The sequence below is a fragment of the Fukomys damarensis genome, unplaced genomic scaffold (assembly GCF_012274545.1).
Source record: "Fukomys damarensis isolate Sample0158 unplaced genomic scaffold, DMR_v1.0_HiC HiC_scaffold_4, whole genome shotgun sequence".
Classification (NCBI taxonomy): Eukaryota; Metazoa; Chordata; class Mammalia; order Rodentia; family Bathyergidae; genus Fukomys; species Fukomys damarensis.
In genome coordinates, this window is record NW_022900916.1 from 21,085,681 (window position 1) to 21,111,807 (window position 26,127).

Below are 26,127 nucleotides of genomic sequence, written 5' to 3' on the forward strand. Positions count from 1 at the left end.
GCCTGCCGCTTTCTTTCAGTCTTGGGCAATTATTTATAATCAAGAGCAGTTTTTGTAAGTTGAGGGTGATTTTTCACAATTTAGTGATTAGTCTCTGAACAAAGGCAAGCAGTTAGACACAATCATTTCTGTTGGGATAGCAGGGTAAGAAGTCAAATTATCCTTTGAGGTTTACAATAACTGTTTCAGAGAGTTGGATTTTTTTCTTATCTTCTTATTTTTTTTAAGGGTTTCATGTTTGTAGTTTATGGATAATAGGAATGCCAACAAGAAGAGACCTGGGGATCTTTTGAATTTTCACATTTGTCTTTATAGGGTTAAATTCTGACTTTTGTTTATTGGGATTTCCATGTAAAACCTGAAGGCTATAGTTTGGCCGTTTTAGTGTAAAAATGAAATATATCATTGACAACCATGGCTTTTTGTTGGAATTATGCCAACTCTTTAAGTTAGTGCTCAAAGTCTCATGTTACTGCGGTGTTCCAGAGTCTGGCCTGAAAATCTCACATTGGGCATTGCAGTGAGAAATCTTAGAGGGCATCATTCACATTTGCTTCCAAAATTGTCACAGTTAACTTCTTTCATTTCACAAATAGCGTGTTTTTAAAAGACACTGTCTATCAAACTATAGTTTGTTAATGAATTATTTTCCCATTTTCATTAAAGTGTCACATGAAATACCATCAGTGCAAATTTCTAGTCAGTGAATTGAACAGTAACCTGTGTTTTTCATATGTCTATATGCACATAGACATACAATGCAGATGACATGCAAAGACATTTCATTTAATGCTTTAATATTTGAAGCCTTAGCATCTATATGTTATGCTTTTGTAACTCACAGAAAATATATTTAAATCCATGTGGAATATTAACTTTGTAGTCACCAACCTGGAATCTCTAAGTCTAAGATGCTTGCAAGAGTTAGTTGCAATTTTGAATACAGAAAAGTAGAAGGGGAAGAATCATTCATATTTCCTTTGAGATTGTACTCTTATCTATATCACTAGTCTTTGTTATTAGAAGTCACAGACTAGTGCGATTAAAAAGCTCAGTATATGTGCTTGGGTAGGGCTGAGATTTTTATCTTAAAAAATAAAATGAACCACTAAACTCCAACATGGAATATGAAGACTGAGATTTTAAGAGACTCAGCAAATGTATATTGACAAAATTAATTATACTTAGGTATTTAAAATTGTTATTATAGCATAAATGTCACATTTATTACTTTTTCACTTAATGTTATAATAGCATTTTTAATGCTTCATAAATATTATTTTTGGAGATTGCATATTTTTCTACCAAGTGGATGTGACATATTTTACTTAGACATTTCCTTATAGTTGGTGATTTCAATTATAGTACAAATAGCAGTCCAGTAAATGACATGACACTGAACTGTTTTTCTCTATTAATATAGTCTCTGTAAGATATATTTCTAGAGTTGTAAAATATGAATCAGATGGTAGAAATATTTAACACTTCTTGATATATGTGACAGAGTTGATTTTGTGGAAGTTTTATACCAATTGGCAGTCACTAGCAATAAATAATTTGGTCACGTACTGACTGTATATAATTGGCCATTTGCACACAGAAATATGTCTATACAGGAATTATATATGCAGTATTTGATCGTTAGATATTGATATTTCACTTTATGTTATGCATCTCTTTATTAGTGAAGATGATTTTCAGTTGCTGATTTGTATGGTCTTTTATTTTTCTAAATATTTTGCTACTTTTTATTTTCTAATATTTAGTAGAAATCATGTACCATTTTACTTTCATATTTGCTCCATATATTTTTCTTAGCAACTCATCATTGATCATTTATTTAAATATATAGAAAGTTTTCTTTTTTCTTTCAGTACCAGGGATCAAACTTGGGACCTTGTGCTTGCCAGGCAGGTGTGGTGCCACTGAACTAAATCCCTGGCCCTGAAAGCTTCCATTTTTATATAAGAAAAACACAACAAAGCCTTGAAATGAGGAATGGGCTCCGGTCTGTTAATACATTGAATGAGTGATCTCACTTGAGCCTTTTAATACCTTTGTTTTTGCTGATGTTGTCATTATTTCCATTTCACAGGGAGGGACCTTGAGGTCTAGTGGAGTTAATAACATCCTCAGGGTTGTCGTTAGAAGAGCAGGAACAGACACTTAGATATTAGAGCAGAGTTTAAAAGCTGGCAGCCTGCATGTCAAAGTTGATTTACAGAATCACTCTGGTTCTCAGAATGTTTAGGTCTTTCACATAAGTTTTCAGTAAATAATTTGGTTATTTCTGCCTTTGCTAGGTCTGAATTTTCTACCCCACCAAGAATTGTTTAGATCTCAGTAGTGGCTTACTTCTTTTGGAGAGCCATATAATCCAGTTCCCCTTGCAAAATCCCTATTGCCTTTAACGGAACGTGTTTCATTTAATTGCAAAACTTTCCCAATTGCCATGCATAGAGGTCATACTCAAAATATTTAAAAACCTCTTTGACATGAATACTGGTCAATCTGAATGGACACCAGCCCTAAATAACTAGTATATCTGGATATCTGCCCTGTCTGTGAGCTTTCCAACTTAAACTACCCCTTTAAGAAGCAGCATTTTTATCTGCTTGAAGTTGTACTAAACATTTTATATACAATATCTAGTTTAATTTTTGCAAGTTTTAATATATTCTTCCAAAGTTATTCCCAAATCCTCATATCTTTCTTCCCTCAATGGCTCAGTTAAATTCTTACTTTAAGTTTCCTCATACTTCTTCTGCCTTGTTTATTTTAGGAATGAGGTTACTGAGATACAAGTGATTACTGTTTATAAACCAGCACTTATAAAGTTGGCTACCTTCCCTTCTTAATGCATGGATCTGGCATCATTGATTTGGTTAGTCACCGTTTCTCCCATTTGGGTTTACAGAGTTGTGTTTTTTTTTTTTTCTCTGCTAGGTCCCATATTTCTCTGCTAGGTCACATTGCATTAAATATTTCACTTTTTAAGGTAGAATATTACTCCTGATTCTAATTATTTAAAAAATGTTAGTACTTTCACAGATTTAGCTATAGTAGTTCTCTTGCGTATGGCATTTTCCCCTTAAATATTGTCCCATTTCTTGGTCTCAAGTTGACTTAATTTTTGTAAAGAATCCAGTAGAATGAGTTTTATGAATGATTTTGATAGCAATAAATAATTGCACTCATCCCATTGAAAGGGAGAATTGTAAAGATTCCTGATCAAAGTATGAATTGCTGAGTGAAAATCAGCAGATGACCCATTTATCAAAACTGACTTACAAAGACTTTTACTCATCATTATAAAGAAATTACATATTAGAATCATGGACATAAGATTTGTTGAATAGGGTCTGGTATCTTTTATCTTTTGTTTGTTTGCAGATCTATGTGCTAATTTCCAACCTTCTGTTCCCTTGCCCTCTCTCTTTTTTCCTGATTTTCAGTGGATGTGAAGTCAGAGGTTCCTGTGGGCCTGGAGCCCATCTCACCCTTAGACCTAAGGACTGACCTCAGGATGATGATGCCAGTGGTGGACCCTGTCATCCGTGAGAAGCAGCTGCAGCAAGAATTACTTCTTATCCAGCAGCAGCAACAAATCCAGAAGCAGCTCCTGATAGCAGAGTTTCAGAAACAGCATGAGAACTTGACGCGGCAGCACCAGGCTCAGCTTCAGGAGCACATCAAGGTAGCAAATATTTCTGTGTCTGTGACCTTTTTAGTCTGGGCATCTGTACCATGACATGGGCACGACACATTCCTGTGGGAGCACTGATGGGCAGGTTTCACTGTGATCAAGATATAGATGTATGGCTTGAAGGGAATTGTGATTTTACTAGTGGGAACATTGGTAAGTACCTGCTAAACATTACTTTGCTTCTTGGAGAAGGCTCTGCCAATTTTATCCTTTAGCGATAGAATCACTAGAAAGGAATAATATAGTCGCTTCCCATACGTGTAGGTTCTGTTCTGTGTCTTCATTTGCCCTGTCTTCTTACCACCTAGAACCATGAGCCTGGAAAGGCAATTTTAACTTTCTAAGGAATCTTTCATTTTCAAAATAATAGCATAAAAAGCTGAAAGGAGTTCTAATGGAAGAAGCTGATACAACTATTTTTATAGATTGTAGATAGTTGAAAATTTAAGATTGGAGTTGTTCAAATTATTTTAGGAGAATATATATCAGAATTTTTAAATGATGTCCCATTTATTGCTAGACATTTATTGTAGACATGTGTGTTTTTTCTTTTGTTATATTGTAGAAAAAGTTTTGTTTATGAATTTTTCAACTAGTTGAGATATTTAAAATCAAAGATCTTCAGGATTAATTAGTTATTTAATTTGATTATGGCAGTGAGAAATATATTACATATTTATAGTAAAATTTTAATATCCAAATCATTAACTATAACTTAAATATATGATAGTTTAGTATAATAAATTATGTGTTATATTTTATTAGACTGTTTTCTAGGTGTTTTATTTCTTGGGTATCAGGTACAAGAACCCTGTTGTGGGGTTGATATGGATAATTAATCTTTGTTAATATCATATAATTTTAACACATTAATATTACAGTATTCCAGAAGATAAAAATTCTTTTTTCCTTTGTTTTATGTTTTATAAAATATTTCCTTAGTCAAAAAGGCCTGAATAGTCTTATTTTCCTAAAATCAACCTGATATAAAATATAATTTCTCACTATGCAATATGAAAATGTTTTTATTTCACTACTGAATTTTACTAAAGACTCTTTTTTGGTTTGGAAAAACTTTATTTCAGTGTGGTACAAGTAGATATTAATAAAGAAAATATTTTTAGAAAGCAATCTGTATTAACAACTCTTATTATACTTGTATCATTACTGATCTATGAGATACCTCAAAAAGAAGAGTGAGAATTTTCTTTTGCATCTCTTATGAAATCAGTAGCTCCCAGATATATTTGAAGTACACTTCAGTTTTTTATAGACTTATCTTTTAATGCATGCTGAGGCACTATTTTAGTTTAACCTTTGAAATAGTAAAAGAAATATTCATTTTGGGATCTTTTACATCACTCTTCCCAGACATGTTAGAATGGCAATGATGTATAAGTAAAATCTATATACTTTCCCATAAGGACCTATTCAGTTCTATATGTCAGTCATATTTTCTTGAGTACAGAGCAATACTGCTAAGTTATTAGCAGTATTAGCTTATGCTTGGTGCCTGTTACAGCTATAAGATTACTATGTTTTTTAGAAGTTAATATATTTGATTTCACTCAAAAGCTAAGTGTAGCAAGTAGATAACACTTTCTATGACACAAACAAAATGATAGAGTGGATTTATCGACATCTGCAAAATGTTAGAAAAGAGGCTCTGAAGAGAATAAGGATTATGAGATAATGAAAAGAGAAAATTTATCTTTTAAGTTGACTTTCCAAAGTAATGTAATTTTCTCAGAAATTGAAGTCATATTTAAATTTTTCCTTTAAATTAGGAAGCTGTTTTCTCTTTCAACAGTTTAATTTTGTTGTGTTACTTTTTTATGGATAAGGCTAAAAGGTGATGCCTTTAACATCCCATTAGATTTTATGTGAGGAAGACAGTGCATGATAACTACTTAGCTTTTTGGATCTTTGGCTTCTTTAACAATCAACATCTGTTGAATTAGATGTTGTTATGCCATTTTTCCACATAGTAAACTGAGGAAGAAAGATACAGTGTAACTTTCCAAAGCCGCACTGCCAGTAAGTAGTTGCTCCAGGATTTGTAGTCTTGCCTTGTCTTTCTCCAAAGCTCCTAAATCACCCGGCCTCACTTATGGTCCAGAACATCTGGAAATAGAGGGCTGAAGTTTTCTTTCTTTTTTTATACTTCATTTCTGCAATGTTTGTAAGAAGAGTAGCTATGGTAATTAAATCATATGCTTTTCTAGGTTTCTAAGAGAGATTAAAATTCAATTGGATTGAATCTTTGGGTGAAGCATTGAATCTGTATAGAATTCATACTAAAACAGAATTGAAGCAGAGTTATGTAGTCTTATTTTAGATGTTTTATAATCTAAAATACATCTATTAAAGGACTGATATATCAGCCAGATTTTAAAATGAAGAGTAACCAGAAATGTTTCCTCACCGTACCCTTTGGAGTTGTGAGGCTGTCATGGCTGGCACACAGAGGTGCCTTCCGCATGCCCCAGAGTGACCCTAATGCCATTCCTTATAGCTTTGTATTTTTGTTTCTGTTATTATTTGGTATAAAATTCAGAATATCAGGTACCTACCTATCTAATATAAAGGAGCAAAGTATGTTTTTATTAGTATGACTGTTATAAATAATAATAAGAAATAAGTATAGTTCAAACATAAAAACTGAATTTTATGTGCATTAGAAATATGTTGTGTGAGGGAGATCATTCTTTTTCATACCTATGAGGAATCAATGCTCTGAGTAATTCAGTGACTTGTCCAGATCTGGTATCTAGTAATTTCAGAGGCTACATAGAACACTAAACAATTGTGCAGTAGAGTGTAGTTTTATGTAAATGATTTAATTTTGAGCATTGCCTCTTAAGGTTTTCATTTATTAGATTAAAAGATTAAGGACTTATGCTATTTTAAAAGAAGAACCTATTACAGATGTGTAACTTGCCTAAGACTGTTGAAAACTTTGTAAGATTTTGACATTTTTGGCTTTCATTCTACTTCAGGTAGACTTACCCCAAATTCACTCATATCTCACCTTGATAATTTACCTTGATAATTTTCACACCATTTCTCAGGGTAAGAATGGAGAATCTCAGTTGTTTATTTGTAATGTGAGAGACTTTATAGAATAGACTTCTGGGCAGTGCCTTTATTTGCCTGTTCATATATTTTGTATGTACCAAGGAAAGTTGCTAAGAGAACTAAAAGTTTAATTGGTAGAAACTATAAGATCTAAATGGGTTTATTAATTATTTTTGCTAGTAAGGCACAAGAAACATAGTTTCCTATAAACTAGCTTGTTGATGATACTGCATCCATCTTGACATGAATTTCTTGTCTTCAGGTTTCAATAGGTTTTGAAAAGTGGGTCAAAACATAAACTAAATATGAACAAGTTCCAAAAGCTCCTAACATTTCAATTTGGGTCTGTCAGTGATAACTATGAAGCTTAAAGAAATTGCACACTCTCATGTCTTTCTCTTCTCGCAAGTTGCAACAGGAACTTCTAGCCATAAAACAGCAACAAGAACTCCTAGAAAAGGAGCAGAAACTGGAGCAGCAGAGGCAAGAACAGGAAGTAGAGAGGCATCGCAGAGAACAGCAGCTTCCTCCTCTCAGAGGCAAAGATAGAGGACGAGAAAGTAAGAGGCACCAGGGTAAAAGATGGACTCTCTTCTCTCATCTTTAGCTGATCATCATTCAGAAAGAAGCTTGAGAATGAGTGGAATTAAAGTTGTAAAAAAGTGTCTGTGTTTAATTAAAAGAATAAATTATAGACTCAAATGTAATTATCTTACATTTGCATATCCACTCTCTTTACTCAATCTGCAAGCAACCAAAGGTATAAACGTAGTATTGACAAAGATGTGAATTTTTGTTCATTGGGGCCTAAAAAAATGATGTCATGCAAAGCAACCTATTGTAAACTATCTTTTTTAATGATAAAGTTATGCCCAAATCTCTTAAATATGCTTTCTTTCCCCCTGCCCAAGTAATAGCTACTCTGTAAGTCATTGCCTTGATTCCATTTTGTTCCTGCATCCTCAGGCGTTAGAAGATTGAAGACAGAGCACTTGTAAAAGAACCATCCACAAGAGGGAGACAGATCCAAATAATTCCACTGTTTTAGGCCAGTTCAAACTCAGGTTGCAGCAGTTTAAAATTTGATGACTTGAACTGAACTTGTCAGCAGTATTTATTTGTTTAATGTTTAAAGGGTTTATTTTAAATGTTACATTTTTAATCTAGAAACTTAGAAAAGACTTTTAAAAACTATATTTAAGAGATTTAATTTAGTCCCCCAAGATTCCTGATTTTTAAAAAATATACAGTATTTTGTTCCTCAGCAGTACTTTAAAATCTTGAAATGAAATTAAAAATCTGGGAATCCTTTTCTGCAAATGCAATTGAAGAACTCATTGCAGGTCTTTTGAAAATTGGCAATTTAAATTAATAGTTACAAAGCATCACAATGCCATTTTCTAAAGTCTATTTAGACTCTTTCTTTTTTTAATAGGAAAACTACATGTTCTGTGACCAGTGATGTTACTTCTTAATCACTGTTACATAGTCTAGAGGCATGAGAGCACACAACTCACAATCAACATCTGTTTCTCTCTCTCTCTCTCTCTCTCTCTCCCTCTCTCCCTCTCTCCCTCTCCCTCTCTCTCTCTCTCTGTGTATGTGTGTGTGTGTGTTTCAGGGGCAGTGGCAAGTACTGAAGTAAAGCAGAAGCTTCAAGAATTCCTTTTGAGTAAATCAGCAACGAAAGACACTCCATCTAATGGAAAAAATCATTCCGTGAGCCGCCATCCCAAGCTCTGGTACACGTATGTTCGGTGTCTGGCTGTTTTTATTCTCAAGGTTAAAGAGCACAAGTTCTATATTTAGCCAGCTTGAGTGTAGATCCTGAGAATGCCATTTCTCAGCTGTGTGGCTGTGGGCAAGTTCCTTGAATTCTCCAAAGATCAATTTCCTTCTCCATTTAAAGAGAATAGCAAGGTTGTTGGAAGGCGCTATATAATAATGTTGTGCATGGTGTAAAGAGCTCAGTGATTAATCAATATTGATCATCTTTTTTTTTAGTTTGACTAGGGATTGAACCCAGGACCTCTTACTGAGCTATGCCCCTAGCCCAGCATGTTAACATCTTGAGAACAAGGAAGTGTATATGTTCATTGTTGAATAAGTAACTCACAAATGAGTTAGAGCATAGAAATTAATTTGTATTTTGCATTTTTTCTTTTCTCAGATGGTACATATGATATCTATACATAATTTTTAAATGTTTGGCAGATTGTGATTTCATTTTATTTTACTTGGCTTGATATAAAATGAAAGTTAGAGCTATTTTTAAAAGCTCAAATGATTTTGACTCAATTAAAAAAATTAAAAGAAGGAGGAAAGAAATTTAAGATAGGGAAAGAAATGGAAGAGAGAGGGAGTAGCTAAAATAAACAAACCTAAGTCTTTGGGGACTAGTTTACTCCTACACACTATACTTCGTTTCTTCCACCCAGTAAAATAGTAGTTTCGCTTCTAACACATGGGCTGACAACATGATACACTGTGATATTACTATGTTTATGGGATCCTGACTTACCCAGTCCAGTAAAGAGATGTCATGTGGTATATAACTCCTCTTTCAATAAAATATGAAGGATTTCATATTTTGAAAAGCCAGAGCAAGGAACTGATAGGCAAATCATATTTGGATAGTAGGTTAATAAATAATGGTTCCATTTCTCTCATGAATGTGATCTCTGAAAGACTAGCGGATTTTTCCGTGAATGTAGTTTTTAATCCTTCATATCATTCAGAAAGGGAACAAATACTTTATTATATGGAAACTGGAAGCATCCCAGGAGTTTTTTTTTTAATAGTCACTGTACTTATGTCTATTTTACAAATATCTGTGATTTTCTGCCTTAACAAAAAGGCATCAGACAGATTCCAGAATGTTTGATATATTTTTAACAATTTAATTTCTTTCATGCATGCTTTTTAACTTGAGAAGCCAACTTCTGAAGACTTTCAGATGCTTAATCAATCTTACAAAATACCTTAAGAGAGTTGTGTTACTTAAAATTGCATTCATAATTTATAACTAATTAATAATTCCTTTAATATCAAAGCCTATTTTTAAAAGATAGTATAATTTTGTAATGAAAAACAACTAAATGTAAATAATTTATCAGCTAAAAATTCTTTAGCTGTTCTCTTGAGTATATTGGCCATGACTTACGCATGTTCTTTATCAAAACTTTCTTATTTATATGGAATCGAATTTCAGGTAATCATAAATTATTAACTAAAAGAATCGGAATTTACTTTTATTTTTGCTATTCATAAGTAGATAAGATACTGTTAAACACGTTTATTCTTGAGAAGTACTCAAACAAATAATAGTAGTAGGAAAATCATTGTGTTGGTGATACTATGCATTGTTCATTGTTTTCACTATTTTTAATATTTGTACATGTTCATATTACTGGATAGTCTGTGTTCAGTCCAGTAGCAGAGTTGTATCTTTTTCAGTAGAGTCACCCAGAAAAGAGAAAAAACAATAATTAGTTTCATATTGAAGAAGAGTTTGACCTCTATTCCACATCTTGGGAACTGCTATAGAAATCAAGACACTTGAGACTTTTGGTGTCCTTTCAGTAAACAAGCTATTTTCACGTATTTGAATGTGCTGTCTAGAAAGGTTTAAAAATGAAGTCTGTGAACTTAGTTACATGAGGCTGTGGTTTGTATACACTAAGAAGAAAGAACATAAACACAGCTGAGGCGCGTGCACAGCATGTGCAACTGATTATAGCTGACCAACATGCAGTAAAACTGTGGCATCAATGAGGAACCTTCTTTGCTTTTGTAGGGCTGCCCACCACACGTCATTGGATCAAAGCTCTCCACCCCTTAGTGGAACTTCTCCATCATACAAATATACATTACCAGGAACCCAGGATGCCAAGGATGATTTCCCTCTTCGAAAAACTGGTAAGCTTGTTTGATAAGAACCCGACTTGCTCTTCCATAATGTTCCTACCCATAGTTCCATTCTTCCTCCTCAAAAGGAAAATCAGGGGTTTTAAGTTGCAGATCCCATACCCACCCTGCCCCCACCCCAGCATAAACAAGCACATCCACTGCATGCGTGCACACACACACACACACACACACACACACACACACACAGAGACACACTTCCTGCTCATTTCTTAATCACTTGATCCGTTTTATAACCAAAGTGACTTTTAAAAAATTTACTGCATTTGACTTTTAGACAAATTATTTTCTATGAGCAATAAAGGGTAGAATAAAGGAAAATATAAACTTGATTCTCAGAAAATGTAACTGTTTTTTTCATTAGTAAAGACCTCTAGTTTCCTCCAGTAGCTGTTGCTCCTTGGTCTCAACCACTGATTACAAAAGTGCAGATAATGAACTTTTTCTTGCCTGAAATATATTTTTTAAATGTTAAATTTTATTTGGTTCTATAGTAAAAACAGGGAAGGTGGAGACTATCTCCTGAGTAAGTGACTTGCCTAAGCCCTCTTGGATTTTAGAACTCAGAATGAAGATAGGGACCTAATGATTCTGTGTATAAGGTGTGATCACATATACAGTAAACTTCTACTTTAAAAATAAACAGTAAAAATCACATTGCCATTGATCCTCTTCAAAAATACTCCTCCTTACTTCACATGCTGTTACTCTTGCCGATTTCTGAAGCAGTTCTGGACGTACTTTCATGATTATCTTCAGTTGTGCTACCCTGGCTGCCTCAGTGTCCTGAATAAATTCAAAATGTTTTTATTTGATGCTCGTTTAGACTTCTGGGAAGAGCCAGAAGTCACTTGATTCTCAATCAGTAGAATTAGGTGGATGCAGACACCTGATGATTTTATGAGCTGAGGTTTCCATTAGGTAACATTTACCATAGCAGGAACATTTACCATTTTTTTATCACATTTCATAAAGACAGTGAAGAAAAAGAACTTCCACCTTCGGAAGGTGATAAGAACAGTGGAATAAGTACATTGAAGCAAAAGGATATATTTTGAGAGGGATTAATTCAAAATGTCTTTACGATAATGACTTGTTTTTAAGTTTTAAACATTCACTGCATATTTTGATTATACTTCATTGTTGTGTTACAATTTGTTTATGGAAAGCAGCGCAGTAAAGCTTTGTTTAGAATTTAGTAAATAGTTCAATAACTCTAGGGAATGTCCCTCCCCCCATCTTCTTTTTGAGTATTCTGATATTTGTGCATTTAATGTATTACATGCTTTTACCACTTTAATAAATACATATATAAATAAATATATATGTAAGTATATATTAAGTACATATATTATAATCACAAGTAGTATAGAGTAGTCTAAGTCTTACAGTGTTTGCCAAATAGAGTTCTTTAGAGATAATTGTCAATTTAAAATTTTTTATACCCACACCTTATCTGAAAAGGTATTCTTACAAGATAATGTACTTTATTCAATTTTACTCAGGTCTACTTGAAGACGTATAGATGTCTGCAATTTGTATATAAAATCTAATGAGTGATAATAATTTCAAATTATCTCCATTTTTCCAAGCAATTCTGAGTAATTAAAATGGATATAGATTATAAAAACACACTGAAGCTATTTTCTGTCATATAATTTAACTGTAGCCTAATGAAAACTTAAAAATAAAATCAACCATGAATTAGAATTTATGATCCACTGTCTACCTCATATTGTACCAGGTACTAGGAAAAGATGATTAGGTATCACAAAGCAGGCTTTGATTTTATAGCCTAAAGATTTTTGTATTTCTACGATGATATGTGTAGTTAAATATTTCAGTAGAAGCTTATACAAAAGCAAGAATGACTGAGTTTTATGCATTGCATCAGAATTTCACATTATTATATACAAATCATATTGCCTTTCTTATAAATAAACTTCTCTGGGATAAAAGGGAGAAAGCCAAGAGTGAGCCTCCATCTATTTCTAAAACATGAATATAGTTTTTGAAAATTGATCCATAACGGGCATGAGATTTAGAATGTGGGGACTTTGATCTACGTTTCGTTACACCACTGGCATGTGTAAGAGCTATTGAGAAGGGTTATGTGAATACTGCCCCGGGTCTCAGGGCAGTGGAAGGCATTCCAGGGCCCAAGTAGTTCCTAAAAGGAAAGAAAATACAGAATCCTCTTATGGCAGGAGGTCACTGATGAGTGATATAGTTGCATTTACAGAGAAAGACTTCTCTCCTGCTGAGCACACAGCCTTGAATATATTCTTAACACTGGGAGGTTGAAAACTCACTGCAGAGCTGATACTCCATTTGAGAAGTGACATTTGGGACCAGTAAGCATCCAGAAAGAAAATCTGATCTTTTTTAAAACTTAGGGATAAATACTAAAAACTCATACTTTGTGTCCCACGGTTTCCATGAGAACAGCTTAGGTTTTTTTGCTCTGTGAAGAACGAATAACAAGCTGTTAATTTATTCTCGCTGAAATTATCAATCTACAATAAAATGCTAAGAGGAATCCTGCCCAGGATATATGCTATACACCCTTATTCAAATCTCTGCAAATATGCAAGACATTTTCTATACATGCTTATGTAATATATTATAATAGTGAAAATTCCTGGCCTTTTCCAGTTTTATATTTTCTATATTTGCCTAGTATTTCAAGTTTCTTCCTTTTATATTGAAAAATCTGATATTTATGAAGTGTCAGGCTGTTGATCTGTAAAATGAAACATTTTTAAGCATTGTAACAATAAAGTTCTTAAACAGCCACTAATACTTTAATATCTCTATAGGGGTTTCAAAATATTCCTAACTCAATTCCCATTGTCTGAGAAAGTATGATATAATTAAATCCAGATGTTTTCTACCTGCTATGTAAAATACTTTGAGATAACTTTCACTAATTACAAATAGGCAGAACTCTTCCAACTCTTAGAAATAAAATCCATTTGGTACAATGCCAATTCTATTGTGAGATAATGTAAACATATATTTGCATAGAAGAGCATTCAAATATTTTCAAATAATATATTTTACTTTAGCATTTGTTGTATTTCAGTGACTCAAAAGTCATTACACAAAAAGTAAATGATAAAATTTTACCATAATAAAATGTAGGTGGTGATTGGAGAAACTGGCTAATAGAATTTTTGTATAAAACCACATCATGTTCAAATTAATCCAGAGTAGTATCATACATCATATAGCAAAAATACCAGGACAGCTATTGTAAAGTTATGCTTTATTATTGGTGCCAAATTATCAACCTCTGTGTCTACTTGAATTTGACTGCAGTCAAGTTTAGACTTAAAAATACTGTTAAATGAGTGGGTTCTATCTTTTGTTAATGCTGCTTTTAATTTTCTTTAAGTCAACATCAGTCCTGAATTACTGATACGTATTAGCACGATTTAAGGGGATGAAACTGGAACCTGAGTGAGAAATTCCTAATGACCTTAAGTTGATTACAGTAGCCCTGGGGTGTCCCTTAAGCAGTAAGCACAATTTGGAACCTCTCCTGACCTTTAGGCACCCCCCCCCAAGAGTGACAACTCAGGAACAGCTACAGAAGTCTCATTTGCCTGCAGAAATCTGACCTTTGTCATGCAAAGTGGACCTTTACTTCCTTCCCCTTAGGAGAATCATCATCAACCTAAAAACCTGGACCTCTGAGAAACATCAGAATAATACTGATAGTTCACTCTAATCATGTCCATGCCTAGTTCATTACATAGTAGGGATAAGGTGTCTGTTTCTTCTTTCATAAGAATCAAAGGCTTCACATAATTGTTTTTGAAATTGAGAATAACATAATTGTTTTAATTTTTATATTTTCTGCCCACACTTAAAGTGATTCTTCCATCTAGAATTATGTTCTGTGATTCTTTTTGCTCTATAACAGAAGGATGCATTGATAGGAAATTTGGAATAGTTTAATGAACTTGATGCTCAGCCAAGCAATGTTATGGCTTTAGGAGGTACCTTTTTCTCTCCTTACATAATACACTGCTAGACTGATTCTGAATTATAAAATAGGGAAAGGAAGTTTCTGGGACCATATGCTTTTGAAATGGTACGTATTTCTCACAGAGATACCGCATGTGTCGTGACTTAGAAATGACCTTCAGGACCATTTAATTTGGTTTCTGTTCCAGTGAGTACATGAATGTTTCATAAAATATTATGGTAAAAATATCTCGAGGTTTTATACACCATTATGTTATTGAGGTCTTACCCAGTGAACTTTGCCTTTCTTTGAATCTTACAGTTTTTCCATTTAATACTTCTGAACAAAACGAGTTGGCCGGGGTAGATTAACCTCTTAAAGTGCAAGAGCCATATAAAGCTTGGCTTGGGCTAATAAGACTGTTCCAGCCCTACTGAAATATTCATTTTAATGGTCAGCAGCACACGAATAAGACTCAAAGATGGAAGGGGTCCAAACATAAGTTAAGGTTTTGGAAGGCCAATGGCATTTTCCACTGAGTAAACTGGAAAGGAGGCAGAGATGAGATATATAGCTTCGTAAATCTCCCTTCAGTATAGCAGTCAGCACTTGTGGTACCGTGGTGACCCATTCAAGTTACTGTAATCCAAAATGAATACAAGGAGAGTTTTTAAAATGCCTTCAAATCGATTTTAATCTTTCTCCTCTATCCAAATAGTACCACGATAGCACTTATACTTATCAAACATTTACTAAAAATCATATCCCACATTGACAAACACAGGAATGTTTTTGTGTATTTTAGTACTCTTAGCTTTGTTGTTGTGGTCAATCTTGAGTGCTTTAAACTAGTTTTCCAGGTATTGAAAACAGTGTGATTCTATGATGCAGGCTTTGAATCCACACCTTCTAGCCTGAAATCTGGATTTTGCCAATTTTGGGTGATATAACTTCTCTAGGCTGTGATCCCTTCGCATGTTGGTAGATGATTCATGCAGTACCTTGTATGTGCACAGCCCTTAGAATTATGCCTAAGATTTAGGGAGTGCTTTATCTTGACTTTATGTTGAGTTTGTAAGGAGATGTTTGATTTGTTTTCATTAGGTTAAAACGAAATCTCATTTTGTTGTGAAAGACCATTTTAAAGTCTTATATTTATGTTTTTCTTAATAAAAAAGGTAAACTGAGGACAAAGTGCTAAATGTTTTCTTTTCAAGTACAGTAATATGACTTGTAAAGCTAACATCACAATGGAAATAAAAATTTTTAATTTTGCACATTTTCTGGCATTTCAGAGCCCAGCATGTTGTCCAAAAGTAACAGAAGGCTTGTTTCATTTCTTTACCATATGAGGAACTCTAATTGATGTTCTGTGCTTACCAGGACCAAACTGAGTATTAATTTCTGCCTGACTCCTTGTTAAATTAATCACCTTTACTTTTTACACCAGTTTTAGATTTACAGAAAGATTGAACAGAGTTCTCAGATGATACTCTCCCACATTATCAATACATTTTGGTATGAACCATTATGAACATGTTATTACTAATATAGTCCCTAAGTTACATTGTGTTGAAATCTTCAGTGGTTTTAACAAGACATGATGTCATTTCATGTATGCACCATTATAATACAGAATAGTTTCATCACCTTAAACATTCCCTGTTCTTCACCTGTTCTTCCTTACCCCTTTCCATTTTATAACCAGTGATTTTTTTTTACCATCTCTATAGTTTTGTGCCCTACAGAATGTCACATAGTTAGAATCATACAGTATGTGGCTTTTTCAGAGTTACTCCTTTTTTTTGAAAAATGCGCATTTAAGATTCCTCCAGGTCTTGCTAAGTGTGGTGGCACATGCCTGTAAACCCAGCACTGAGGGAGGCTGAGGCAGGAGAATCACAAGTTTGAGTCCAGACTGGGCAATTTAATGATTTGGGGAGACACTTTCTCAAAATAAAGAATGAGAAAGGGGCTGGAGATGTGCACTTGGGTTCAGTCCCCAATACCGTACACACCCCCACACACAAATCCTACATGTCTTTTTATGGCTTGAAACATATTTACTATTATCATTGAAGGCCATTTATTATATGAATGAACAGTTTGTACATGCACTTACCTACTGAAAGGTATTTTAGTTTCTATGATTATTAATAAGGCTGTTATGAATATTTGTGTGCAGGATTTTTTTGTATACATATTTTCATTTCATTTGGATAAATACTGAGGACCATGTTAACTGGATCTTATGATATGACTATGTTTAATTTTGTAAGAAACTACCAACCTTGTCAGCTTCAGTATTTTACAAATATTTTCCCCCAGTCTGTGATTTGTCTACTCTTACCAGTGTCATTTCATGGTGCAGAAGATTGTAATTTTAATAAAGTTAAACTTACCGATATTTTCTTTCGTAGATTTTTTTTTTTTTTTTTTGGTTTTTTGGTTTTTTGAGACAGGGTCTCACTGTGTAGTTGAGACTGACCTGGAACTCACTATGTAGCCCAGGCTGGTCTTGAATTCACAGCAATCCTCCTGCCTCAGCCTCCCGAGTACTGGGATTACAGGCATGCACCACCATGCCCGGCTGTAGATTATGTTTTTAAGCATTATGTCCAAAACTCATTGTCAAAAGCCAAGGTTAAACAGGGATTTAGCTCAGTGGTGCCACTGATCCTTAGTTGGATCCCCGTCATTTTAATTTAATTATAGAGATGTGTAAGGTCTTTGTTTTGATTCATTATTTTTCATGTGAACACTCAATTTTGCCAACAACATTTGTCAAAAACATTATCATCTATTTTCCAAACAGTTGCTTTAGCTCCATTGTCAAAGAGAAGTTTGGACTCTTTTCTGGCCTATTCGTTTGTCTTTTTTTTTTTTTTTTAAACTTTGTCACACTGTCTTAATTACTACAGTTTTACAGTGATTTTAAAGTTGAGTAGGGTCCCTCTCCCAGTTCTTCTTCAGTATTATATTGGCTAATCCGTCTTTTGCTTCTCTGTATAAACATTAGGACTTGTTTTGTTGATATCCACCACATAACCGACTTAGAATTTGATTGGAATTGTGTTGAATCTATCAATTTGGGGAGAATTTTCATCTGGGCAGGATAAAACTCTATCCATGAGCACAGATATATCTCTTTCACTTTAGAGCTTTAGATTCCTCAAAGTTTTGTAGTTTTCCTCATATAGATCCTATGTATAATTTACTAGATTTATACTTAACTTTTTCATTTTTGTGATATAGTCATAGAAATATACATAATATGAATGTATGAATAATATAAATGTCATTGTATCTTGCATTTAAAGTGCCAGTGGTTTGTTACTGATCTACCAGAAGGCAGTTGACTATATATATATACATATATATATATATGTATATATATATAATTTTGTTGTTGTTGTTGTTTATTTGTTTTGAGACAGGTTCTCACTATGTAGTTCAGACTGCTCTGCAACTCACTGTGTAGCCCAGGCTGGTCTCAAACTTGCTGCGATCCTCCTGCCTCAGCCTCTGAGTGCTGGGATTATAGGTGTGCACCACCACTCCCGGCCTGACTTTTTATATTAACTCTATATTTTGCGTGGAGTGTAGCTGAGTGGTAGAATCCAAGCGTAGTAGGCACTAGGCACTTAGGTTGAATTTTTGAATCATTTACTTTTTAAAGGAAGGCTTTTGATGAATTTAAACATTTAGATTATGAAAAGCTAGCAGCTTAAAATACCATATATGGTTTCTGTTATGGTTTGTGTTCAGATGCCCCCCCCCCAAGCCTTCTGTGGATGAGGCGGGACTTTCTCTTTCCAAGGTAGTTGAGTCTGGAATGTGTGATGCTCGGGTTAAGGTCGTGTGATTACAGAACCACTCCTTGTGAGTGATTAACTCGGCATCTCCCTAGTCCCAGTAGCCTGAACAAGATAAAAGGGGCAGAAAGATGCTGTTAAACCTCTCTCTTATAATGTTTGCTGCCTCATGCGCGCCGTGTTGTTTCTCCTCTGTGATACCTTTTTGTTATCCCTGCCTTGGCGCCATCCGACTATGGACTGAAACGTCTAAAAACCATAAGCGAAATAAACCCCTTCCCCTCCAACTTTAGGTATTTTGTCTCTGCGATGAGAAAAAAGTAACTATCACAGTTTTTTAAATGATCATTTCTGCCCGGGATTTAGCTCAGCGGTTCGGTGGCCTGCCTTGCAAGTGCAAGGACCTGAGTTCAATATAATTTCTAAAATAATCACATCTGAAATCTAAATGAGCCTAATGCATATTTATTTTTAAGGTGGTATACAAGGTAATCGTGCATATTATAATTGATTATCAAGGATTTACCCAAGCACTAAATGTTTGAGAATATAAGATTTCTTCTGATAGAGGAAAAATACAGATTTATAATATGTAATTTTTCATTTTAAAAGCATAAAAATCATGATAGAGCTTAATATTCTTAGAATTTTAAATTCAGAAATTAAGTGTGGTTAGGTTAGAATCAGTGAACAAAGTGATTTAAGCCACATATTTGAAAAAATGAGAAGATCGTCTCACTGATTGTATATGAACTTGGTATGACAAGTAATTACAGCTGAGTGCAAGGATCAATTGTACACAGTGTGATTTAATTAGACTTGTAAGAACTTTGAAGACACGTCTCAATTTATTTGCTTGTAGGGGAACTAGTGTGAAAAAGTTAATGTGGCCTAAGAAGACAAATCATAGAAAATAGCCTCTTGGTTTGGCATTAGATAGAAATAGCTTAAATTCTTGCTGCTCTCACATTACAAGTCTCAATTTTTATCATGTGTCAAATGTGGAAAACATTTGCCTTGCAGGATGACTATAAGCACTAAAGATACCGCAAGAAAGTTCACCACACAGTGCCTGGTGTATAGCAGTCTCAGGATACATACTGCCAGTGTGAGTTATGAATAATAACGGTGTGACATTGGTAATAGTAATCATCAATAGTAGCCACATAATGTTATTGCAAAGGAATTGGAATAGCAAAAGGAGACTTCATGTTGGGTTTGAATCCTGTTACAACATGACTCTGAGCATAACAGTTTATAATTTAATGTTTAGAGTTCTCAGTTAGATGAACATTGAGCAGATAATTCATAAGATGGAATATAAGAAGAAAATGTATCATTTTGTTTCATGAAGACTATGATCAAATAATTATGGAGAATGTATAGGTAATAAATACATGACTGTGCTTTTGAGTAACTATCTAAAATTTATCATAATTGTTAACTATAACAAATTGTAATAACATTTTTCACTGTCTATAAAATTCTCAATTAGACACATAGGGGACATTTTAGTTAAAATTGGAATGAGAAATTTGCAAAAAATAATAAGACTTTAAAAGCATTTGACCCTCTGTTGTATAATCCTGAGAATGATTGAAAAGTGACTCCTGATTTGTAATGTCCGCAATTGTAGAATTTAAAGCCCTGGAGAAATATTCCACATAAATATATATTTCTAGGCATAACTATTGAAATGAATTAAAAGAAATCAAAATAAATGATGAAATATTTGCAATTATATTTTCTTTAAAGTTTCATCCACTAGTTAGTAGTTACTTTGAAATGCAAATGATCTTTATGGGTTAAAAGAGGGTATTGTGGAAGTACAATCTGTTTTTATAAGTGCCTTCCTAGTATATTAACAGTATTAATAATAGCTTATCAAGACATGCAAGGTTTTTTCATCAAATGTCCTTATCTTCTTTGTGTCCACCCCCTTCCTCATTTGCAGAACTTTTTGCTTTTTAGTTTATCATTTTCATGCTGATTTCCCTTTTTTTCCATCTGTTTACATATAAGAGAAATTCAAGTCATTTTTCATAAATTCTTTGTCATTCTCACCTTCATTGTATTTTTATGCCATTGTAATCTTTTCTGTGAAAGCTAGTGATCATATGTGAATTAGTAGATATCAAGCTTTATATTATTTTTTTTATCTTGTTCTTTCTAATGTTTGTAAAAATGACCTTGAAAGGACTAGTTCTAAAATCTTCATTCCATATTTGACAAAGCACGCTATTTTCTGGGTCTAGTGCTGAGTCAGAAAGAGAATAATATGAATATGAAGGAGTATTGAGGTTAAGAAGGTCACTGTCTTCATACGGTGAGACCCTTTCAGCAGATTCTTGTAGGCTGACTTAAAGTTAACTTATTAGCACTTGAACCACCTTCTTTTTGAGGAACTATAGCACATTTCCAGCTTATCAGCATTTTTTGAATGAAAGCAAAAATCTAAACCATATGATACCTACAGCTAAGAGAAGACGTTAGGACGCTAAAGTGTTTTGGTTGTGGCTTATCCTGAAACAACTAGTTTAATTGTTTGTATTTTAAAGCAAGTAATGAAGAAGTAATGAAGACAAATTCTCAAGAATTTTTTGGCCTAGTTCCTTGAAAATAGTATAGGCCAGTACTGCCTAGTAGACATTTTTATGGGAATGGAAAAATTCTCTATTGGTAACGCAGTGCCACTTAGCTATAATATGTGTCTACCAGCTACATGTGGCCACTTGATATCAAACACATCAAATGTGGTTAGTACGATTTAGAAGCCAAATTTTTGATGACTTTTGTGTCAGTCTAAATTTAAATAGCCACTTGTGGCTAGTGGCTGTCATATAGCACAGCATAGGTATGTATCAGGGTAGGCGGGCCACTAACCAGGCACATCACATCCTTCAAGTCCGGATATAGTCTGAGAAACACTGTAAACTGCATTACCCGAGCTAGAAATGATGGGTGTGCAGAATTATGTCTTTCAAGATTCGTATCAAAGTCGGAGGAGGACACTTGAAGGTTCTTATTTAATTGTTTAGTGTCCAATTGTGTAGACACCAGCTTCTGAACTCAAATCTGAGTGAGGGATGACAAGAATAAAAAATAAACAGACATAGAATCAGGTTAAAATCTGAGGTCCAGGGCCTCCGGTCTCCCTTCGACCTAGAGCCCGAGTAACTGGCATACCTTGGCTTTATTCACTGAGACATGGGCATGAGCAATTAGAGTTCCCTAGGGTTCATCTGTCTCCCTCCCGCCACAGTACTTGTCCAGGTAAACAACAGAATCTCAGGTGTTTTACTTCTCCCTGCAGCGTGTCAGCTTGCTTGCTCACCCTCTTTCTCCTCTGTGCTCACCGAGGTAGCCAATTAGGTCTCCGTCTTCCCATCTGGTCTCCCACACGGATGCTTAGATGATGTTATTAGTTTAATGTGTTCAAATATTATTTGAAGTAGAAGCTCTAGTCTGGGGTGCTGATGGATTTTGTACACAGTAAGGCTCTGTCCATATGGTGACAGCGATAACCCAGAGCAACCTTATTCTTCTACTCAGTTCATAAGAACAGCAAAAGTGTCGAGCATGTTGGCACCTGCCTTATCCCAGCAATCTAGAAAGCTGAGGCAGGAGGATGCCATGTTTGACCCAGCCCTGGAGAATTTAACAAGACTTTTTTTTTTTAAGAGCAGTAAAAATTTATTGAGGGAAAGAAAGCTTCTGTCTAAGAGAGACAGAAGGGGGACCAGAAAGTGGGTTTCCCGCTCACCCTAATTTTCAAAGATGTTTTATACAGCAAAGCCATGTGGTGAAGCAGGTACAAAGTGGGGCAAAACTGTAAGACCCAATGGAAAATTACAAGGTGGTCATGGGGCAAAAACATGACCAACCAATAAGATTACAAGTACAGTCACCCAGGTAATAGTGATTAAATGGGGGTCAAATGGGGGAGCAAGTCACATAGCAAGCATAGGAAGATTTTCAGTAAGGGTGGGAGTCAGGAATATTTCCTGGAAAGGCTGGGTTAAGACCTTGGCCTCCCACCCAGGTGATTGAAACCTATTTGGAATGTCAATCACTGCTATTTATGCCCAGGGGAAGCACAAAGGTATAGTAATTTCTCTCCTTTTACAATTCTGTCCACAGTGAATGTGTCTTGATTGTCCTCCATGTTGGCTCCTTGCTGTGTTGGCCCCTTGAGGGTGGCCCTGTCTAACTGCCTACAAGATATCTAATTAACTTACCTATCTGCAATGTCCCTCCCTCTGAAGAAGTACCCCTAACTGCTGTGAGGGGGCAAAGGGCAAAGACAGCTCTGGCTACTTCCAGCTGAAGAGGGTCATAGCTGTGACCAGCAGTCAGAGTTACTCTACAGAGGGTTTATCTAAAGGCCTTCAGTAGGTGCCTGGTACTGTCATCTTGGTAGCTGTATAGCTTTTAAGTTTGGAGGAGACAAAGCCAAAGAAACAGTTAAGAATTAAGAAATTAAAAGTTCAGCAGGATTGCTATGAATATTGGCCACAAAAAGGATAAAGAGAAGGTCCAGGGACTTCAGAATCCAACATAGAAGTTATATTGTACAGTTTAGCAGTTATGAGCCGTTTACAAGGTCCATCTACCAGAAAAAGGAGTCTAGTACTTTTGTCATTTGTTCCATTTGTATGACTACTTGGAGTTTGGTAGCCTCTAGGCAAGAATAAATAAAGCTTTTAAGAAATTAGAGTATGCATAATCTAAGCATGAGCACACTAGAATGAAAGGGCAGGTTGGGGAGAAAGTTACACTTATGCATTGAAATAGTGATTGAAACTGCTGGTCTTAGATTCTTTCATTGATAGAGGTTATCTATAAGTCTCATACTTTGTCATAAATCTCTCTGGTTTTAGCTCTAGGATGAGAGACTATTTAAAAAGACCGTGTTCCAAAAGATTTTTTTTTTTAAACAGGCTGGATGTTAATGTAGCTCTATATAAAGGTCTTGCGTTCAATACCCAGTAGAAACAAAACAAACAAACAAACCCCAGCAAAAACAAGCATTCTTTCCCCCAATTTCTGATAAATATCCAGGACTTTCTCACCTCAGCCTCTTGGGTCAGGTGCCACTGCTGAATCAGTCACTCTTCTAACAGAAATGAATCACACTGGGAGCAGAAGAGAGGGGGGTGTCTTCCTTGTCCACTTAGAAGTTTGGGTGCAGTTGCAGTGGTTCCCGTACACACTGGGCGGAGTGAAGTTCTGACCAGCCTTCATCCTTCTGAAGGGCGGTGTATACTGCTTAGTCTCTGTTGGAAATCTGTGGATTTCAAACGTGTCCGGGCCTTTGCTCAGTGGACTCCCCAGACCTTCACTGCCCACTGTCAAAAGCCTTCCGTCGTAAGCACCTCAACTTAAAGAACCTTCCCCAGATCGCTACATTTCCTGCCCAAAGCAGTGACATTGAAATCTTTTACAGTTCAGCTCCTTTAACTTGCCCTTGCTGCCTAGCTTATTCCCAATAAGCACCACCCCTCAGTAATAATGTTTACTTAGTAGCAGGATTTATGTTTTATTTTTGAGAACTTGACAGTGAAGATCCCCATATTTTATATAATATATATGTTTTAATTTTTTTTTGCTAAGACCAACTACTGTACAAAATACATACATAACTGAAAAAAAGCAAAATTCACAATAGAATTACCCCATATAATATATATATATATATTTAATACATGCTGATAAAATATAACAGATTTATATCAGATGGCTCATTTTATGATGCATTACAGTAGGAGATTATCTAAGATATATGAAATGAATGCTGAACGTGCCAGAGAGATGTACTGAGACCTTTGTGATACAAATCATGTTCAGAAGTAAAGACTGTAATGTCTAGAAGAACATACTGATTAATGAAATGATGACAGTGTTTTACCTCTTCAGGCACTGTGGTTCTCCATGTTGTCAAACATCAATAAATAGGAATGAGACAGACTACTTTGATGTGATATTCAGTAAAGAATAAAGGAGTAATCAATGAATTTTGAGACTGAAACTAGTAGCAATAATACATTTTCAAAGTTATATTTGTTAAGTAATGATTTTGAAGAGAATTAATGTTAACTGCCTTATTAGGTAAACATGGTAGGAGTAGATAGATCATTGTTCACTATGTGTTAGATACTACTATAAGAATCCACACACTAACTCTAGAAATATATCTCCTTTTTAGTAGTTCTATATGCAAGAGAACAAGCATACAGAGGTTTAATCACTTTACTCTGTTGTCATCCTTTTTACCAGGACAGTATGTATAAATGCTATGTTTAAGGATAGGGAATTTTATTTCCGAACTTGATCTCTTAAACCTTTATGGTTTGTTCAGAAATAACTGATGTCTACTATCATTAAAAAAGGCAAAAATTAAAATACCATGTTGCATCCATCCTGATAGAAGTAGAAAGTTGTATCAATTTATGTTGTACTATTTGCAAGTTAACTTCACTCCAATACTAAATAATGTACATGTTATTTTAGAAATGAGTTTTGGGCTATTCATTGTAAGGCCAACTGTGACAGACATTCTCTATCCTAAGGAAATTATTTAAAACCACAAATTGATACGTTCTTTCCCCATTTAAATGTTTAAATTGTTTTAGATAAACTATTCCAAAAGTTAAATATCCTTTTAAGTTGAATTTTCCAAATGTTTGCCATAAACAAATATGAGAACTAATTTGTTACTTTGTAGAGAATGACAGAATTCTGAAAAACTATAAATGTAAAATTAGTGCCAGGTTGTAAAATTAGTTTGTAATTTTTTAGACAGAAGTACTATTTTCTAAATCTAAGAGATTCTTTAGGGAAGTTGATAGGTTTGTGCACACAAAACTAATATACATATGTCTTAAAATTTCCTATGGAAGCTATTTTAAAAATTGTATCATTTACTTATCACATAGTTGTAAGAAAAAGTGCAATTAAAAACTCATCCTTTATATTTTTCATTACCAATACATATACTTAATGTAGAATGACTTTTCTTTGGATTATTACTGGGGTAATGTTTATCTTTCTTGAAGAAATAATATGCTTACTTATTGCAAATACAGTGATTTGTTTGAGCCATTCAGAAGATGAAACAGAGGCAAAGATTAAAATGTGGGGTGACTCGAAGGGAATTATGTTTGTGCTTACCTTAGAAGGGTATTAAAGTTAAGGACTGAGCAGCAACTCAGAGATTCAGATGCTAATCAATGAGACATCTTTCTCCAACTCTGGATGTAGTCGCTCTCTACTGCTTCACACAGTGGAGGCTGTAGGCAAATGAAGATGATGGAAAATCTGCCCTTCAGTTTTATCAATTTCCCCAGGGTTTCATTATCAGTTTTCTAATTCAGAGTGTTCCAAAGTTGCCCCTTTTAGTCCACTCTGAATGGGATAGGCGAGGAGGTACATAAGAAGATGTTTGTATTCAGCGCTTACTCTGGGCCAGAAGTTTGGTCATACGGAGAACACAGAGATGATCAGGAGACAATGTTTGCTTCCAAGTTGTTCAGAGTCTGATTCCATGAGACTCTGCTCAATTATCCCCTTAGTACAAGTTTTGTATTCTCTTGGTGAGCAGGCTTTTACAATAACGCTTCCAAACCCTC

The 26,127-nt window shown here is 34.7% G+C and overlaps 1 protein-coding gene across 5 annotated transcripts in view; it reads left to right on the forward strand.

The window, feature by feature from the left end:
- Nucleotides 1-26,127, forward strand: part of Hdac9 (histone deacetylase 9) — a 924,083-nt gene that overhangs the window by 518,392 nt on the left and 379,564 nt on the right. For 2 of the 5 annotated variants that reach the window (XM_033757117.1, XM_033757124.1), the window contains exons 3-6: nt 3,456-3,697; nt 7,203-7,344; nt 8,406-8,526; nt 10,581-10,702. In XM_033757117.1, the coding sequence (XP_033613008.1) occupies nt 3,456-3,697; nt 7,203-7,344; nt 8,406-8,526; nt 10,581-10,702 (627 nt within the window). Of the gene's footprint in view, nt 1-3,455; nt 3,698-7,193; nt 7,345-8,405; nt 8,533-10,580; nt 10,703-26,127 lie in introns of all 5 variants that reach the window. The other 3 variants (XM_033757114.1, XM_033757119.1, XM_033757109.1) reach the window with 2 other exon arrangements.